This window comes from Gymnodraco acuticeps, unplaced genomic scaffold (genome assembly GCF_902827175.1).
Source record: "Gymnodraco acuticeps unplaced genomic scaffold, fGymAcu1.1, whole genome shotgun sequence".
NCBI lineage: Eukaryota > Metazoa > Chordata > Actinopteri > Perciformes > Bathydraconidae > Gymnodraco > Gymnodraco acuticeps.
In genome coordinates this window covers 1,077,650-1,097,351 of record NW_022992193.1, presented here as the reverse complement: position 1 = coordinate 1,097,351, position 19,702 = coordinate 1,077,650, and the positions used below count along the sequence as shown (strand labels likewise).

The 19,702-nt window shown below is 40.9% G+C and overlaps 1 protein-coding gene across 3 annotated transcripts in view; it reads right to left on the bottom strand.

Annotated features, from left to right (window-relative positions):
* LOC117539318 overlaps window positions 1–17,813 on the bottom strand; it is a 28,014-nt gene extending 10,201 nt beyond the window's left edge. For 2 of the 3 annotated variants that reach the window (XR_004567982.1, XR_004567983.1), the window contains exons 1-6: window positions 17,782–17,813; window positions 7,577–7,632; window positions 7,217–7,270; window positions 6,395–7,042; window positions 6,256–6,303; window positions 2,334–5,815 (exon numbers count right to left, since the gene is read on the bottom strand). Coding sequence is in view for 1 of the 3 variants with exons in the window: in XM_034205445.1 (XP_034061336.1) it covers window positions 2,466–5,815; window positions 6,256–6,303; window positions 6,395–7,042; window positions 7,217–7,270; window positions 7,577–7,592 (4,116 nt within the window). In the remaining 2 variants the exon portion in view is untranslated. Of the gene's footprint in view, window positions 1–1,246; window positions 5,816–6,255; window positions 6,304–6,394; window positions 7,043–7,216; window positions 7,271–7,576; window positions 7,633–17,781 lie in introns of those variants that run through there. The other variant, XM_034205445.1, reaches the window with a different exon arrangement.
* Window positions 17,814–19,702: the final 1,889 nt, after the last annotated feature.

Genomic DNA, 19,702 nt, shown 5'->3' with positions numbered 1-19,702 from the left:
CATAGATCTATTAATTTTCCTCTCAAAGTGCACCAGATTGATGCTTTTAACCTCAATATATATTTTTTTTAAAACCTGCCTGTTGTGTGATAGATCGGATGTGGATGTTTTCATATGGATGGGAGCATACTTGGTGCTCATGTGTCTGTTTGTTACATTTAATTCACCCGTTTTGACATTTGCTGTTAACACATTGCAAGTGTATTGCTGAAGATTGGTGCTTAATCCTCATTGGTGATTAGTGATTTAAACAAACAGCAGTCAGGCTGCAGATCATTGAACAGGAATCCCCAAAACGTTAAGAACAAGCTGCTCACAGACAGGGCGCCCTCTAGTGGCGCTGCCACTAGAGCATGTGCTCTAGTGGCAGCACATGCTCTACTGTAGAGCTATTTGTAAATAAAACAGTTTATGTGCTGTCAAAACCCTCCTATTGTCTTCGTTCCCCCCACCCTTACTTTGGTGTTCGCGGTCAAATTTGACCGGTCCTGTTTTAACTGCTATTACAAAAACCATTAATCATCACCACATTTCAATTAACACCCTTTCAAACTGTACATATTGTATCAGACTACTGGTATACATGAAAAACTGCAGTTAATATACAGAGAATATACATTGAACATGTATTGCGTGTGCCAGGTGTGATCCATATGGGGGGATGGGCACATAAGAGCGGGAAATGTGTCAAATTGTTCTGTGTGTGCCAGGTATGATTCACATGGGGGGATTGGGCACATAAGGGGGGGAACACATCTAGAGTGTGTGTGTGTGTGGGGGGGGGGGGGTGTTTGTTTGTTTGTGTGTGTTTTATCTGATCCGGATGGTTACTAATTCCTTTTCTTTATGGCGGTCATTTTTTACCGGGAACATCATGGGTGTTACAAAGTTGGCTAAATCATCCAAAATGCAATGAAAGTGGTGATCAGCAATTTATATGTTCAAATGTCTACTGTGAAGGATATCATAAAGCCTTAATGCAATCGAATGTAAAACAAAAAAGTTATGATTGATGAAAGTAGTAAATCGGTCAGATTTGACCCGAAGACAACAGGAGGGTTAAGTAGTAGCAGTGACTGGCCAGAAACTCATATTTAAGAATATGAGGGTTATTCAACTTGACAGTTTCTACTAAGAAATCATTTAATATAAACAAGTTCATGAACTTTGGAAATATGAAAACAGAGTTATCGTTACACAAGGTAAAAACTAGTTTGGACAGTAAATTCAATACAGACGACTTGTGTAACTTGCAAGAATGTGTATTGTAATTATATAAAATACAACAAACTTTATTGTTTGCATAGCCACGAAAAAAAAAGATGAGCTCATCCGAGATTCACATCACCCCACCTGTGCTGGGGAGCTCCCCAATGTCTCCATGCTCACCTACACCACCCAGTGTTCAGAATAATATTACAACAGATTGACAAATCATACATAGGCCTACAGATATGATGACTGCAACACTTACACTAGCAGGAGTTACCTAATGCGTCTTTATACAAAATGGAAGAACAGCAGTTACACAGTGGCGTCGCCTGGTCTGGGCATCTATGACTACCTCAAGATCAATAATTAGTATTTTTTTTAAATGTCAGGATCTATTCGTCTGTCATACCAAGCATATAGCTATCAGGAATAATATGACAGTACAAGTACTTTTGGATCTCTGTTTGTCATTCAAGTATTTGTGTGTGTGTGTGTGTGTGTGTGTGTGTGTGTGTGTGTGTGTGTGTGTGTGTGTGTGTGTGTGTGTGTGTGTGTGTGTGTGTGTGTGTGTGTGTGTGTGTGTGTGTGTGTGTGTGTGTGTGTGTGTGGCAGGAGCGCATTTTGTGTGAGTGAGTAAGTGAGAGAGAGTGTGAACCGGAGATAGAGTTTTAATTAATTATTTACATGTAATATTGTGTCTTCTTTGAATACTCTATTGATATATACTGGTTATATATATATGTATATATATATTAATTTTAACGTTCAATTGTCGGGCTAAGCCCCCGATGTAACTAGATCCAGGCAACGCCCCCGGGATTACGTAATCATAATACAAAGAAAAAAAAGATAACTGCATTTCCCTTACATTAACCTTAAAAATACATAATCAGAATACTGTTACATTTCTAAAACAGAAAAGGAATTACAGGTTTACAATGTTACAATACGTTTAAAAATAAAAAACAATATATTACAAAGCACTATAATTAAGTAATTTTAATGGTTTGCATTTTTAGCCCTCCTAACAATTAGAAGAAGAAAGAAAAAGGTGGCGTTCTAAACAACACAAACCGTATGAAAACAGAACCATGCGATTGGTTATTATAATGAGTACTTACAGAAATCCTCTTCGGCGAAGAAAAATGTTCAGTTGCTGTTGTAGTTCGTTCTTAGTGTCCCTATTGGACCTTGATGAGTTGACATGATGTTCCATCGAGTAACATCATGATGATCATGAGTCAGTGGGAAGGTCAGAGGATGATACACTTGTGTTTTTGTTTTAGTGCATTTATTTCTTGTTCTTGCTTTCTCTCCATGTCCTGTATTTGTTCTTTTAGACTTTTTTCTTTGTGTCTGGAAAGATCTTGTTGCAGATCGTACTCTTTGCCATGGCTCTCTCCTGTCTCTTCCATTTGTCTTTTATGCTTTTTCTTCAGGTCCTCGATTTCCTCCATGTGCTTCTCCAGCAAGGCTGTAAAGTCCTTGGTGTATTTCTGTTTGAACTCGTTGAATTCTTCAGCTTGTTTTCTGGCCTCCTCTTCAAATGTATTCTTCATCTCCTCCAGTTCTTTCTTATATTTCCCCTGTAATTCCTGTCTCTCCTTCTCCTGCTGTTCACTTCTCTTTAGATCTTCTTCTTTTCTTTTCTGTTCATGTTTCTCTATTTCCTGATCGTATTCTTCTTGCAACCTCTGAAGTCTTGTTTGCTCGTCTCGTCGTCTCTTTTCATTTTCTTGACGTTGTTTTCCCCACCATTCTTCTCTCTCCTTCTCCCAGTCTTCTTTTTGCTTTCTCATCTCTTCTTTTTTGTCCTCTAACTCTCCTTCAAGTTTTTGCTCCAATTCCTTTTGTTTCATTTCCTCCTGCCTTTTCTTCTCCATGTCCTCTTTTTTCCTCTGTTCCTCTTCTCTTCTTCTCTCCTCTTCTTCCTTGTTTATTTTATAGTGAAATTCTTCATGTTGTTTGGCTCTTTCCTTCTCAATTTCCTTCTTAATCTTTTGTTCATTATTTTGTTTTTCTTGCTCGTATTCTTCTTGCGACTTTTTCATTCTTGTTTGCTCCTCAAGTTGTCTCTTTTCATTTTCTTGGCGTTGTTTTCCCCACCATTCTTCTCTCTCCTTCTCCCAGTCTTCTTTGTGCTTTCTCATCTCTTCTTTACTCTGCTCCAACTCTCCTTCAAGTTTCTTCTCCCATTCCTTTCGTTGCAGTTCTTCCTGCCTTTTCTTCTCCATGTCCTCTTTTTTCCTCAGTTCCTCTTCCCTCCCTCTCTCCTCTCGTTCCTTGCTGATTTTTTCTTCCATTTCTTTAAGTTGTTGGGCTCTCTCCTGCTCAATTTCTTGTCTTCTTTTCAGTTCAAGTTGTTTTATTTCCTGATTGTATTCTTCTTGCGACCTCTGAAGTCTTGTTTGCTCGTCTCGTCGTCTCTTTTCATTTTCTTGACGTTGTTTTTCCCACAATTCTCCTCTCTCCTTCTCCCAGTCTTCTTTGTGCTTTCTCATCTTTTCTTTACTCTGCTCCAACTCTCCTTCAAGTTTCTCCTCCCATTCCCTTTTTGTAATTTCATCCTGCTTTTTCTTCTCCATGTCCTCTTTTATTCTCAGTTCCTCTTCCATCCTTCTCTCCTCTTGTTCCTTGTTCCTTTTTTCCTCCATCTCTTGAAGCTGTTTGGCTCTCTTCTGCTCAATCTCAGCTCTCTCCTGTTCCATTCTTCTCTTCACTTCTTCCATTTCCTCCTCGTGTTGTCTTTGCAGCTCCTCCCTCTGTCTCTGCATCTCTTCTTCCTTCTCCTTCAGGATCTTCTCCACTTCCTTCTGTATGGCGGCCTCGGCCTCTTGGAACATCTCTGACGTGTAACAGCTGCCGCCATTTTCCTTCAGCATTTTGTTGGACTTCTCCATCAGCTCTTTGACCTGCATGCGGTCTGTTTCATTGTTGTTATTGAAGACCTGGTATCTCCCTCCACAGTCAATGATCAGTTTCTTCAAAAAGCCACTAGACTTTTCTATGTAGGTCTGGATTGGTGTGTTTTTAAGATCATCTCCTCTGGTGAAAATAATGATGATGAAATCTCCAGATTTCTTGCCAAAATATTTCTTGATCAGTTCCACTGAGTCTTTTTCCTCTTGTGTAATTCGGCCGATCTGCAGCACCAGTAAGAACACATGAGGTCCAGGAGACATCATGCTGATGCATTTAACAAGCTCTCCTTGAACAGCCTCATTGGACAGTGTCGTGTCAAACAAGCCGGGGGTGTCCACCACAGCAACAGGTCTTCCACCAATCTCTCCTGATGCTTTTTCGCAAAACTGGGTCACTGACTCTGGGCTTGGAGTCGATGTAAAATGTTCTCTTCCCAAAATGGTGTTTCCAGTTGCACTCTTCCCACTGCCTGTCTTCCCAATCAGCACCATCCTGAGACACTCTCTGTTCTGACTTTCATCAACACCTCCCATCTCACTTTTCTTTTTAACGTCCTGCAGTTCAGCTTTAAGTTCTACCACTTTCTTCATCTGAGCCTTGGTGAACATCTTCATTGTGAAGCACCTGGATCCTTCCACTCTGATCTCTTCCACAGTATTCAACAGCTCTGGGATCTGCTGCTGGCCCTTGATGTTGAGAACAACATATCTTCCTCCACATCTCTGACGGAGCTCCTGGATGTCCTTGTTCTTCTTTAGAAAGTTAACAACAGCTGGAGCTGTGGGATCTGACTCCACAGTGGACAGAATCAAGGTGAAGTCGTTGACTTGAGAGCTAAATGTGTTCTGGATGGTCTCTAACTCTCTCTTGTCTTCATCAGTGAGGGGACCCACAGGTAGGACCAGGATGAAGGCATGGACGCCCTCAGGATCACAGAGGGAGACACACCTGATTGATTCCTCCATCACTTCCTCCTGAGATTTTCCACACAAAGCAGGCAGCTCCACCAGGGAAACCCGGCGTCCACACACCTCTCCCTGATGTTTAACACACTCTGAGGAGTTGGAGACTGAAGGAAACTCTGTCTGACCTAAAATGGCCTTGGCTGCTGAAGTCTTCCCTGATCCTCTCCTCCCACACAGAACCAGGTTTAAAGCGGCTTTGATGTCTTCAGTGAAGGTGAGAAACGTTTCTTTGTTTTCATGAACTATCTTCTCAATCTTATCCATCAATGAGTCACGGTTGTTTTCAACCATGTTGTAGAGTCTTTCTCCACAGTGTTCAAGCAGCTGATCCACTATTTCAGTATTATTGTCATTGTTGGTTATGATGACCATTGAGTGTTTAAAAGCTTCTGGACCAAACAGACTCAGGATGAACTTCAGTGTTTGTCTGTTCTCTTCAGTGAAATCAGAAGGCTTCACCATCAGCAGCAGGACATTGGGTCCAGGAAAACAAAGACTCACAACGCTCTTCACCTCTGTTCTCACTAACTCTTCTGATAGATGGAACAATTCTTTAGTTTTCACTACTTTCAACTGTTTTCCCTTCCACTCTCCATTGGTTGTCACAGAGTTTGTGAAATTTTGGAAAAGACCTTTGCCCTCTGTGATTAAGGAACTGATTCTATTTTTTTTTTTGTTCTTACCTTTTCCCAATAGCACAATCCTGAATTTAGATGCTGTAATATAACAGAAGAAAAATGTTATAACATTAACTCATACAGAAATCATTACACTGTGCTTACACAAAATATTCTCCAGTAATTTTGTAGATGAATGAAAACGTTAAATAAAACACGGTACGAAACAGAAAAACTGATTTTATCTTGATTTTATAAATGACCTTTTCTGTTTTTATTTTCTTGACAGTGAATATAAATGTTGTTTTCCTCAACATTGTTATGGAATTTTTAATATATCACTGTAACTACCAACTATAGATTATATGAAATTAGAAAAACAACTTCCTTATTTTGGGAGAGTTACATTGGTTGAAATGGATTTAGTGCATTTATCCAGTTGTGGGATGCGTTTCGGTTAATAATGGAGAAAAGATGATAACAATACATGATAAGCAATGAAATTATGAGAGTATTTATTTAAAAATACATTTACTTACCATTAGTCAAAGTGGTCAACCCTTGAATTGATTCAACACCACGCAGCCCTGTAAAAGAGGACATCATTATTTTGGAGCTTAATGTTCTAATTTAATCATGTATGATTTGAATAATGAGTTGTCATTGTCCTTCACCTACCAGCAGCTTGATCAGCTTCTTTGAGATGAATCCTTGTTTCCTTTGGTTTTTGACTTTGATGATCAACCGGTAAGGAAGACGTGCTGTCCTCGAACACATCACAGCTCACATACTCTCCATAGTTCTCCTTTTGACCAGTTTGACCCAAGCGTGTTAACAGCTCTGGATGATGAAGGTTCTCCCGCTTCAAGTATCTGTATCTACATTTTCTGATCATGTCTTGTAATGGGGGTTGTCCCATGTATTGTTCCATTAAACCTGAACCCTTCTCTCTGGATGGTGTTATGAGCATCAGTGAATGATTAAATGACTGATCACTGAAGCGTTCCAGGACTGTGCAGAGTCTCTGTTTGTGTTCCTCAGTGAAGTCTTCAGGCTGTAGAACCAGCAGGAACACATGAGGTCCAGGATCAGAGAACCTCACACACTCTTTCAGATGTTTTGTCAGTTTGTGTTCATAGATGTTGGCGCGCAGCAGATCTGGGGTGTTGATCACAACTACTCTTTTCCCCTCCAGCTGTCCACTGACTCTCAGACAGTGGTCTGGTTCTTCCTCACTGTTGAACACAGTCTCTCCCAATATGAAGTTCCCCACTGAACTCCTCTCAGACCAGCTGTTCCCCAGCAGAACAACCCTCAGCTCAGACACTGTGAAATACAAAGAGTTAGTAAAGGCAACTACATGCAGATTTTCATGTATTTATTTATAGTGTGATTGCTGTTTAACCTAAGGGGTTTAGTCATTACAGCAGATTGTACCTACAAAATACTGAACACTCAGGTGTTCTTAATAGCAGAATACCACAGTTCAGTTTTACTTACTGTCAGGTGGCAGCAACTCATAGCTACTACTGCGGTTTAGAGGATATGGTTGATCTGTTATTGGAAAGAATTGTATTATTAATTACATGTAATTTAAAATAGACAGTACAGTGGTCTACAACATAAAAAAAAGAGACGAAATCCAGAAAGTGACCCTAGGAGAGCCAGGCAGCTGCATTTCTTTATTAAAACACCACACTTGTTTTTGTTTTATCTGCTCCCAAAATACAAGTCAATACTAGCATTTTAAACTTGTGATTAATCATGATAATTAAAGAATTAAAAAATGTTGTGACACCACTAATTAATATTAATGGACAGAGACAGTCTTTTATCCAGAGTAGACCTGACTGGACTCACCTTCTGCAGTCGCCATACTGCGCTCTTCTGAAAACAGCTTTCCTGAGCATGAGAAGCTAAAGGGAGAAGAATTACATTTGAGGTAATAGGACAGAAAATCGGTTCAGTTCATTTAATCTCTGCCTGATACTAAATACTGCAGCCCAGAGATGGGGACTCGAGTTTGTGACTCGGACTCGAGTCGCACTTAAGCCCCGGCCACACGAGGACGAAAACGGCTAAACGCATAGGATTAACGCAAACGCAATCGCAAAAAAGCTTCCGTCCACACGCAATAGTCATCCGGATAGTGTCTGTCCACACGAGACAGCTCCGTTTAGCTCCAACCGCTGGAGAAGCTGCAGTACATATGCAGGAGCCTGTACGTGGCGCTGTAACTTCCTCCACAAAAGCAGCGAAGAAGCATGGTTGTCATGGTTGCCCTTCTGTTTATTCTCCGTGGTGGGGGCCGAGGGAACCGGGCAGAGTTTTTTGCCAGTCAACGTGTATTAAAGTTTAAATCTTCCGACAAAATTATAAAAGTGCCGGTCAAAGGTCTTCTTTGTTATTTATTGAGCTTTAAAACAAATGAATAACGACTCTATATAATATAATAATAAAATACACGGAGCCTCTCTTTTTCCTCCCTCTCTTCGGACAGCGCCAGTGTCTGTCTCATGCAGCAGCTGATCCAGTAATGAGTGACCCGGCCGACAGTAAAAAATAAACATATTTATAACTAGTTTAGGTAGTTTGAGAGGTGTCTCCGTCCTGTCAGATTAGACTTCACTCGCGTTTATGTCCATATCGAGAGAAAGATAAATAATCTGAATTCAGTGTGCAGTTTACTTTGACCCGGGGTGAGCAGCAGAGGTGGGGAGAGGCGGGGCTATTGCCTCATCATTATCAGAAAATGATCGTATAGGGCGTACACACGGAGCCGTTGGACCCCCCAGAGCGTTGTGTATGCCGTTCTATCCACCTTGGGACCCGTTATCGTTTCCGCAGTCGTTTAGTGCCGTATTCGGTCGTCCTCGTGTGGCCAAACGGTCTATATGACACTAAACAGTAACGCAAACGACCGTTTTCGTCCTCGTGTGGCCGGGGCATTAAGTCGCACACACAGAGACTTCAGACTTGACTTGGACTCCTGCTCAAAAGACTTCGGACTCGACTTGGACTCGTGTTTTGGGACTCGTGAACAATCATTGTGTTTTCTATTTTTGGCGTATTAAAGGTGGGGTAGGTAAGTTTGAGAAACCGGCTCGAGATCGCTAGAATTTGAAAATACACAACCGGAGAAAATCTGCCACTTCCTCACAGAGCCCCTCCTCCAACACACACGAACGCGCACATGACCAATGAGGGCACGAGATAAGTTTGTGCCCCGATGGAAGGCTGACAGGCAGGTAGGCCATCCAGTTATTTTAGTCGGGCCGGCTATCGGGATGTTAAGAGCATTCCATGGAGTATAACAAAAAGTGTATCTCGAGCCGGTTTCTCAAACTTACCTACCCCACCTTTAACATTAACATCATGGTAACACCATGGCGACCGGCGGGACACCTGCAGCTGTACCGCTTGTAATTAGGTTAAACTATAACAACTTCGAACAAAACGCCGGCGGCACCAACAAAAGGAGCGCACACTGCAAAGTCTGCAATATTAAAATCAAGGATGCTGGTGCAACAACGTCAAATTTCATCAGGCACTTGAAAACTCACCCGGAGAGGTCAGTCACATTCACGCATATGGACGGTTAGCAAACATGTTTAGCTCAGCATCAGCTATGTAATGTTAACTTAGCTTGCTACTAGCTTTGTAACTGAATATTTGAAAAGATGAGTGAATGTTTGCTTGTCACACTTGTTTGCGTTGAGTGGCGTTGACATCCAACTCTTGACATGACATAAAAAAGGTCGGTAACGTTAATCATTACGTTCCGCTGCCACCATCTACTGGCTAACGTTAAACGTAGAAAAATACATAGTTACATACATAAATACATCTGTCGGTTTATAGGCAGGTTACAGGTTTATTGTTGACCACGTAACGTTAATGTTACAGGTTTATCAGGTTACCATTACACTGGGTTTGAGTGAGAGGATAGAGGAATATGTTTATTTATAGTAGACTTAAAAAATGTCATTAGAGACCCAGTGTAATTAAACAATACGGTTGCAGAGGTCACATTTTAACATTTTTGTCCACTGGCCAAATGGCTAGCCTAGTGAATGTTGAAATGTTACCAGCCACTCAATAGATTGCCATTGTTATTTTTGGCTGATGCGTGCAACATACAGTACCAGCCACTTGCATGATTTACCAGCATTTGGCTGGTAAATGGTGTTAATGGTAGATATCTCTTTTGGAACAGGTCATGTTTTAATATCACCAGTTCAGTATATTTCAGATAATATTGCAGCAATAGTTTTTTAGTTGCAAATGGCACAGTACTTTTAACACAGTTTCCCTGCGGGGATTAATAAAGTATTTGTGATACTGATTTCTGATTCTGAAGTATTTTGCTTATAAGTTGTTTGCATTTAGCTAAAGTGTGATGTTTTTCCTCATATTGCATTGCAATAGCCTGTTTAAAGTGATCATATAACAAACAACTAATCAGTACTGATACTGTATGCTAATAGATATAGGAGTGATAATAATACAGTAAATGCTTTGAATTTCTTAGATATAGCTGTGCAGTATTCTTAACAGACTGGATAGCAGCAGACAATAGAAGGCTTATTACAACCAGAAGAGACATTGTAGAGGAAACTTCTGTGTAGCATGCAATGGAGTCACCGACTCAGGAAGGAGACACGGGAAGAGTCGGAGCTTTGATGTCAAACCACTGTGATTTATTTGGAGTTGGTACCAGAGTATTCACATCACAAATCCAAGAGTCAGAGGTTCTGACTTCACGGTAGAGTTGCCACGTCAATTCTGGAGAGCCTCTCTCTTGCCAGCCTATCTAACTGGTTTCGCAGAGAGTAAACAACATATTTGAGAAGATAGCCTAAACAGTGTGGGAACACTGAGCTACTTGCGTCGGACACTTATGACCTCGAAGATTTTACCTTGGAGTCCACAAATACAGAGAAGGAAGTGTCCCAGTGTACCCACAACACAGACCATCTGTATCCCAGTATTGACCGGTCACAGAATGGGAACAATAACATTATTGGCTAAGCCGCCTGTGTCCTTAAAGAAGGTAAACAGACATCAAGGTTTGTCCTGTATGTTACAAATTGGCATCTATGATAATTATTTCCATAACAGACATGATACTTTTATTTTTTAGAGACTTGAGACTTGACTTGGACTCATGACCAAAGACTTGAGACTTGACTTGGACTTGCAAAAAAAGACTTGTGAACATCTCTGCCGCAGCCCCAACATGACTCCTACATTCGGTTTTAGAAATATCCATAGTCTAGATATAAGTACCACACACACACACACACACACACACACACACACACACACACACACACACACACACACACACACACACACACACACACACACATATATTGTGACGACCCCTCCACACCACTAGGGGTTCTGTTCTGGCTCTGTGTTCCCTGTCCGGCTTAAAGACAGCCCATCGAGTTTCGGAGGGCGCTCTCATTCCTCTCGCACACTCCCCTTGTGAGCCTCGCGCCGCGGCTGTCTATTTTGGTATTGCTATTAATAAATAATTGTTGTATTTTCATACCCCTCGTCTCGACTCCCAGCTTTTTGTTACAGGCCAAGAGCCGGGTTGTAACAATATAAAACCAGTCTTATCAGGTCTTTGATGTTGGCTTTTGTGTGTTGAAAAAAGGCAGTATTGGGACGCTTCATCTTTATATTTCTTATGAAATTAAGATTATTATTATTTACATAAAACAATAAAACGTTTTATAAAGTAAATAAAAAACTACAATAAACACTTATATAATAATATTGATAATATCACATAATACATTTAAATATCATAAACATGGAATACTTTCAACCAGTATAAAAGACTGAAAATCACAGTATAAATCACACTCATCATCTTAAAAACACATTGACATACAAATGCTGTAATGTTGACATAGCAGCAATTATTATAATGATATTAATAATTATCCGTATTATTATTATCTTTATATGCCGTGGTTTTGGCACTGTACAGTATGTTTTGTAATAAACTTAACACAAAAAGTAAGGAAATGTATGTTTGGTAGATGATTTATTTGTTGTAGCAATGTTTCTTGGCAATACATCTTATACCGTTGAAAGGCCTGTTTTCTTACCTTTCCAATGGTGTCACATTTGTCAGGAACAAGCATTTGTGGGATGAGCAGCAGAGCTGAGTATGTGGGGTACACCCATGAAAATGTGACAAATCTCCTCTGCCAATGCCAAACAGCTTTTTTTGCTGCTGACTCTAGTTTGGTGTTGTTTGGTGGATTGGATGATTGAAGTCTGATAAATAAAGACATATTGGCAACAATTGAATTATTAACAAGCAGCCTCAGTAGCGTGTGGAAGAACCAAACACAGCCACAACAGCCTCTCCTCCTCATGCTGTCACCAGTCTGCTCACACTGTGATGTGGGATGGCCTCCCATTCTTCAACCAGCATTTGTCCCAAGTCAGCCAACGTGGTTATGTTGGTCACTCTGGCACAGACAGCAGGGCCAAGTTGATCCCACAAGTGTTCAATGGGGTTTAGGTCAGGACTGCAGGCAGGCCATCCCATCATCTCCTCTCCTACTCTATCAGAAACGCGTTCTCCACACTGTGACCCTACAATCCATGTGGTGTAGGCAGAATCTGGACTCATCGCTGAACATAATGTTCCTCCACATGTTGAGGTTCCAGTGCTCTGAACATAATGTTCCTCCACATGTTGAGGTTCCAGTGCTCTGAACATAATGATCCTCCACATGTTGAGGTTCCAGTGCTCTGAACATAATGTTCCTCCACATGTTGAGGTTCCAGTGCTCTGAACATGATGTTCCTCCACATGTTGAGGTTCCAGTGCTCTGAACATAATGTTCCTCCACATGTTGAGGTTCCAGTGCTCTGAACATAATGTTCCTCCACATGTTGAGGTTCCAGTGCTCTGAACATAATGTTCCTCCACATGTTGAGGTTCCAGTGCTCTGAACATAATGTTCCTCCACATGTTGAGGTTTCCAGTGCTCTGAACATAATGTTCCTCCACATGTTGAGGTTCCAGTGCTCTGAACATAATGTTCCTCCACATGTTGAGGCTCCAGTGCTCTGAACATAATGTTCCTCCACATGTTGAGGTTCCAGTGCTCTGAACATAATGATCCTCCACATGTTGAGGTTCCAGTGCTCTGAACATGATGTTCCTCCACATGTTGAGGCTCCAGTGCTCTGAACATAATGTTCCTCCACATGTTGAGGTTCCAGTGCTCTGAACATAATGATCCTCCACATGTTGAGGTTCCAGTGCTCTGAACATAATGTTCCTCCACATGTTGAGGTTCCAGTGCTCTGAACATAATGTTCCTCCACATGTTGAGGTTCCAGTGCTCTGAACATAATGATCCTCCACATGTTGAGGTTCCAGTGCTCTGAACATAATGTTCCTCCACATGTTGAGGTTCCAGTGCTCTGAACATAATGTTCCTCCACATGTTGAGGTTCCAGTGCTCTGAACATAATATTCCTCCACATGTTGAGGTTCCAGTGCTCTGAACATAATGTTCCTCCACATGTTGAGGTTCCAGTGCTCTGAACATAATATTCCTCCACATGTTGAGGTTCCAGTGCTCTGAACATGATGTTCCTCCACATGTTGAGGTTCCAGTGCTCTGAACATAATGTTCCTCCACATGTTGAGGTTCCAGTGCTCTGAACATGATGTTCCTCCACATGTTGAGGTTCCAGTGCTCTGAACATAATGTTCCTCCACATGTTGAGGTTCCAGTGCTCTGAACATAATGTTCCTCCACATGTTGAGGTTCCAGTGCTCTGAACATAATGTTCCTCCACATGTTGAGGTTCCAGTGCTCTGAACATAATGTTCCTCCACATGTTGAGGTTCCAGTGCTCTGAACATGATGTTCCTCCACATGTTGAGGTTTCAGTGCTCTGAACATAATGTTCCTCCACATGTTGAGGTTCCAGTGCTCTGAACATAATGTTCCTCCACATGTTGAGGTTCCAGTGCTCGGAACATAATGTTCCTCCACATGTTGAGGCTCCAGTGCTCTGAACATAATGTTCCACCACATGTTGAGGTTCCAGTGCTCTGAACATAATGTTCCTCCACATGTTGAGGTTCCAGTGCTCTGAACATAATGTTCCTCCACATGTTGAGATTCCAGTGCTCTGAACATAATGTTCCTCCACATGTTGAGGTTCCAGTGCTCTGAACATAATGATCCTCCACATGTTGAGGTTCCAGTGCTCTGAACATAATGTTCCTCCACATGTTGAGGCTCCAGTGCTCTGAACATAATGTTCCTCCACATGTTGAGGTTCCAGTGCTCTGAACATAATGTTCCTCCACATGTTGAGGCTCCAGTGCTCTGAACATAATGTTCCACCACATGTTGAGGTTCCAGTGCTCTGAACATAATGTTCCTCCACATGTTGAGGTTCCAGTGCTCTGAACATAATGTTCCTCCACATGTTGAGGCTCCAGTGCTCTGAACATAATGTTCCTCCACATGTTGAGGTTCCAGTCATGGCAGGTTCCTGGCAGCAGTACGAGACCGGAGAGTGGCTGCTGTTTGGCATTGTCAGAGGAGATTTGTCATATTTTTCATGGCGCAACCCTCATACTCAGCTCTGCAGCTCATCCCACAAATGCGGCACCATTTGAAAGATAAGAAAACAGGTAAAGATGTATTGCCAAGAAGCATTGTTACAACAAAGAAATAATCTACCAAACCAAAAATGTATACTTTTTGTGTTAAGTTTAGTTGTAACACTGTTTATTCTATTTCACAAGTACAGTGCACGGTTGAATTATTCCAGAACTTTACTTGCACCATTGTGTCACTTGCAACATTGTGTACTCAAATACTGTACTTAAGTACAAATGTGAGACACTTGTACTTTATTTGAGTATTTACATGTGTTGCTATATTGTACTTCTACTCCACTAGAATTCAGAGGTAAATCGTGTACTTTTACTATTTGATTTATTTTGTTGTTACTTTACAGATGTGGATGAATGATGTCAAATATAATCAAGTGTTAAATCAGACTTTAGTTCCACCTGGAGTAAATTCACAAGCTACCTTGCAGTATACAAAGTCATTCAAACTAGTTGCACCTTTACCAGCTTTGAGAACACTTTCATGATCAATCATTATAAAACATATCATATATATTATTCCGAAATGACCAATCTGCACAATGACTACTTTTACTGTTGGTACTTTAAGTATAGTTTGATCCTAATACTTTTGTAATTTTACTTGAGAAACCTTTTGAATATAGGACTTGTAACCGAGTATCCCTACCCTCTGGTACTTCTACTTTGACTTCAGTTTTTTTCAGTTGCTAACCAGTGGTGAACCGTCAGGGCCTTCAAGGTATTCAGAGAATACCCTGGAACACTCAGATAAAACAAACAAAAAATCGATTTAATTATATAAATAAAATGTATATAAAATGAATGCATGAGAATCGTATCTGTGTTGTTGATCTGTAATATTACAGTGCTACGTTGATTTGTTTGTCCTTCTCGGACCATGCACTACGCATTTAAGTGGTTTTGTGTTAGAAAAGAAAGCAACCAATCAGATCTTGTTCTGGGTCTCTGGGTAGGATATCCTTCAACGAAGGTATTCTACATCCTTGATCGAATGCCCTGGCCGTTGCACTGAATGAGTGCGTACGTTTGGACTGACAGTTTGATCAACCAATCATATATTGATTTGTAGCCAATGGGCGTATTCTTTCAGAGTTTTCCTCGGTTCCAGGGTGTTCTAGAAGGCCCGCGAGTTAACTGGCTCGAGACAGATGATCTTCTAGATCCAGGTGCCCAACCTTTTTTGAACCGAGAGCTACTTTTAAAGTTGCCAGTCTGCCGAGATCTACCAGTCCAGATAGAGAGGCGTAGCCATTACTGACAGCCTACTACCAGGTAAATACACACTTCTACTTGTATAAAACTGACCTTTGTACGATGAATACTTCATAAAATACTGCAGATCCTTTATCTTACCTCTTTCTAATCTACACACATACAAGTATTTAACTGAGGTTACACACCAGTGTTGTTGATACAGAGTTGGAGTTTATTCACACGTCACATACTACAGTGGTAATGTTTTCAAGAAACATTGAACAGTGCTGCCACATATGACACAGGGAAAAAAGAAAATACTCTGAACCCTTTCTTTGCCATTATATAAAAAGTGTTGCTATAAAAGTATAAATTAGGCTTACTAATAAGACAACTCAGATCTGAAGCTACACAGGAATCTGCTGCAACAGTGCAATAAAAAAGACTTCTTTTTTTTTTAATAGAATCAAACTCCTGTACTGTAGGAGTATAAAAAGAAATGCCTTTAAAATAGGATGCAAGCAACACTAGTTTCTTAACCTGAATTGATAATAGACTATAATCAATTTAAGTTTGCATTCTTATACCATTTTGTACAATAATTATAATGAATAAGTTCAAACAAACTAAAACTTACAGCAGATTAATAACGGTATCTAACTTGAGTTTTTATTATATCAAAAACCTGTTGAAATGCTACTGTTATTTTTATTACGCATCGGCAGCCTCCAGGAATGCTTCTTTCACAACTTCGCCGTCTTTAAAAGACTTCATGTGTTTCTCAAGAACGTGACTGACACGATAAGATGCTCTGGTAGCAGCCTTGCTCTTGTTGTTGGGCCTGGTGAAAATGGACTGCTGTGCATTTAGCGGTCCTTTCAGGCCCCTCCCCTTTTGGGAGCGTAGGGCAGAATTAGGAGGGAATTCCGTCTCGTAGCTTTTGTGCACTGTTTTGAAATGCCGCTCCTAAATTACCCTTCTTCGATAAAGCCACGCTCGCATTGCAGATGAGACAGATGGACTTTGAATTGGAATAGATACAAAAAGAATCATCCTCCCACTCGGAGTGAAAATCATATATGTTTTGCTTCTGCCATAATTGCGGTCTTGTGTGTGTGCGGACTGTCACTCCTGTTGAGTCGACACGGACAACGTAAGCAAACTAGTGCACACTGCCCACTGCTCACCAGCCACGCCCCGACACATGGGGTCACGCCGGCCAATCACAAAGCTTTGATGCATTCAAGTGCATTATTCTGGCACAGGAAGATTATGTTACAGGACATTAACGATAAAACAGAATATTGTTGTTCTATTTTTAGACACATCTCGCGATCGACTGGGAATCTCCCCGCGATCGACTGGTTGGGCACCCCTGTCTAGATGAATCAATGCGACGAAGCAATTCATGCCGTTTTATTGTTTTTAATGTTGAAATGACAAGTGCAACAGGTGAAGATGAAGTTGTTGCAGAATTGTTGTGAGTACCCTTTTCAAGACGACAATTCAGTGAAAAGACGGATATTATAATGCCGCGGAGGGGGGGGAGGGGGGGGGGGGGGGGGGGGGGGGGGGGTGGGGGTCTAGTCTACAGAAGGTCCAGTTGTGATAGACACGGTTCGCCACTGTTGCTAACACACAACAATCTCACATAAAGCAAATATCCAAAAACATTTTCAGCTCTGCTCCCAATTTGCAATTCAACTTGGCACTTTTTACAAAACACTGCATACGGTTCTATGTAAGACACAGAAATCTGACACAATCACTTGGAACAAAAATGTCCGGTTGCTTGTTTCCTGATATCTGAAATGGCGCCTCGACACTTTATTTCGATTAAGGAATCACGATATAAACATTGTAAAAAGTCGTGTCAGTAAATCATCTTCATTTAAGAGAGTTTTAGAGATTAAACAACGAGTGAAAAAACGAGCAACTGTCGGTTCAGACTGAAACGCAGAACATATTTTCTGATGGGTGTCGGCACTCGGCTGTTTCTGCTTCATACGCCCGTAAAGATAACTGGTAGGCCTACTAACTTGTTACAACACACTGAGTACAAGCTGCTGCAGAACTTTATCATACAGGAAATCTACATTGTTATTAACAATACTATGTTTTGATCAACTCCGAATTCATTTAAGCAATTGTACTATTACTGTATTATGTAGCGTCGTTTAAGGTGACTGACCTGCATGAAGTCTTGCTTCCGTACTGCTGCGAACCGTGGTGAAGTTAGTTTTAGGTTGGATATTCGACAGAGAAACGAGGCTTTCAGGGACCATCAACAAATGACTTTTCAATTACACAAGCACAATGTTATTTTTAATAAATCGACAGCTTCCCGATCGTGTGAATGTGATGCAAATCCACTCTAGAGCATACATTTGTTGAACACACCTCTTTTTATTGCATTGTAATTCTCTAAATATTTTTATATTAATATTGTATGGAAAAATGAGCATATGGCTTCAATAACTTCCAGGTCATGTGACCTAATCACTCAAAATCAATAGGCTTGTTTGAGACGAGCTGCGGCTCGCCTCGAAAGTAGACGAGAATAGCCGATCGCAGCCGGGGGAGGTCCCAAAAGCTCGCCTGAAGTCGGACAGCTCTGAGTCGGCTTCTTCTTCTTCTTCTCTAGGTTTTTTGGCGGATTGCAAACAACTTTAAGGTGCATACCGCCACCTCCGGAGTCGGTTTGACTCGGTTTGCATTTGTAAAGAATGCACAAATGTGTTTAATCGTTAATGTCAGATATGTACTAAGTAAATACATTTGTTCCTGCTCAAGATTAGATTCAACTTTATTGTTATTGCACAGATTACAGGTAGGCCTACTGAGACAACGAAATGCAGTTTAGCTTCTAACCAGGAGTGCAAAAAGCAGTAAAGTGAAAAGTAATGTACACAATAGACAGAATAAAATATAGAATGAATTGAATGATGAATAAACAGTGAGGGGTATGAATACACTAGATATACACAGCAGCCTGTGAGCAGTATGAACAGTGTGTATGAATATGCTAAAATGTATATAAAGTATGAAAACGGTAAGCAGTGCAAGTATAGTATAAAATAGATAATAATTTCATGATGATAAACATTGTGGAACAATGATGAAAAATGTGAATGGAAGTGGCCACGTAAAACTGACACAAAACAACAACAAACTTTTGCCGAGCCAATGGAGTTTCATCAGCAGCACGTGGTAAAAACCACCAATGAGCGCTCAGCTGGAGATACCAGCGAGTCGGTACAGAACTCATCTGTCCTTCCTCCTCATCCTGGCCTACAGGTTTAAAATAACCTGTAGGCTTCGGCATTTTTTGTAATAGCTGCTTGTCTCGAAACTCCTTTTCCCTCAACAATTTCCTTTTCCGAGCGCCATTCTCAAACTTTTTCTTCTCCGACATTTTCTCCTAAACAACCTTCATCTGTCACTCAATCACTCGCAATTTGAATAAGTTACACGTGAAACATATTCTCATTCTGATTGGCTGTTAAGTGGTGCCCACTGACTGTTACATAATTTTTGAGAAAAATCTCTGGAATCCATCAATCTCATTGATTAGTGGAGCAAATGATAAATAGTATGGAGGGAAGATATTTTCGTTTGGATTACTGGTCTGGCTCACGAGTGTGTGTGTGTGTGTGTGTGTGTGTGTGTGTGTGTGTGTGTGTGTGTGTGTGTGTGTGTGTGTGTGTGTGTGTGTGTGTGTGTGTGTATATACGTGTGTGTATACGTGTGTGTGTTTGTGTATTTTTGCGTTTGTGTGCTCCCGGGGAAAACACTCACGAGAAACACCGGCTGTTGTTATGCCTGCTGTGACGTCAAGTTACTCCGTTCTCCGCTTGTAATTATGCTGTTACAAGCTTCAAAGCTGTATTTATCATCTGAATTTGCCAAAACAAGTTTAATATTCTGAAAGCCAAGACTTTGTTTATTTGAAATCAGATGAAAACAAACTGTAACGGACCCTGCCGTGTTATCTATGATTACTATACGCATTACATTCATAATTTCAGAAGAGTGGCGAGGGAGAGCTGTCTTCTTCCCTTTACAAGCTTCAAACATGTATTTATCATGTGATTTTGGAAATAAAAGTTTCA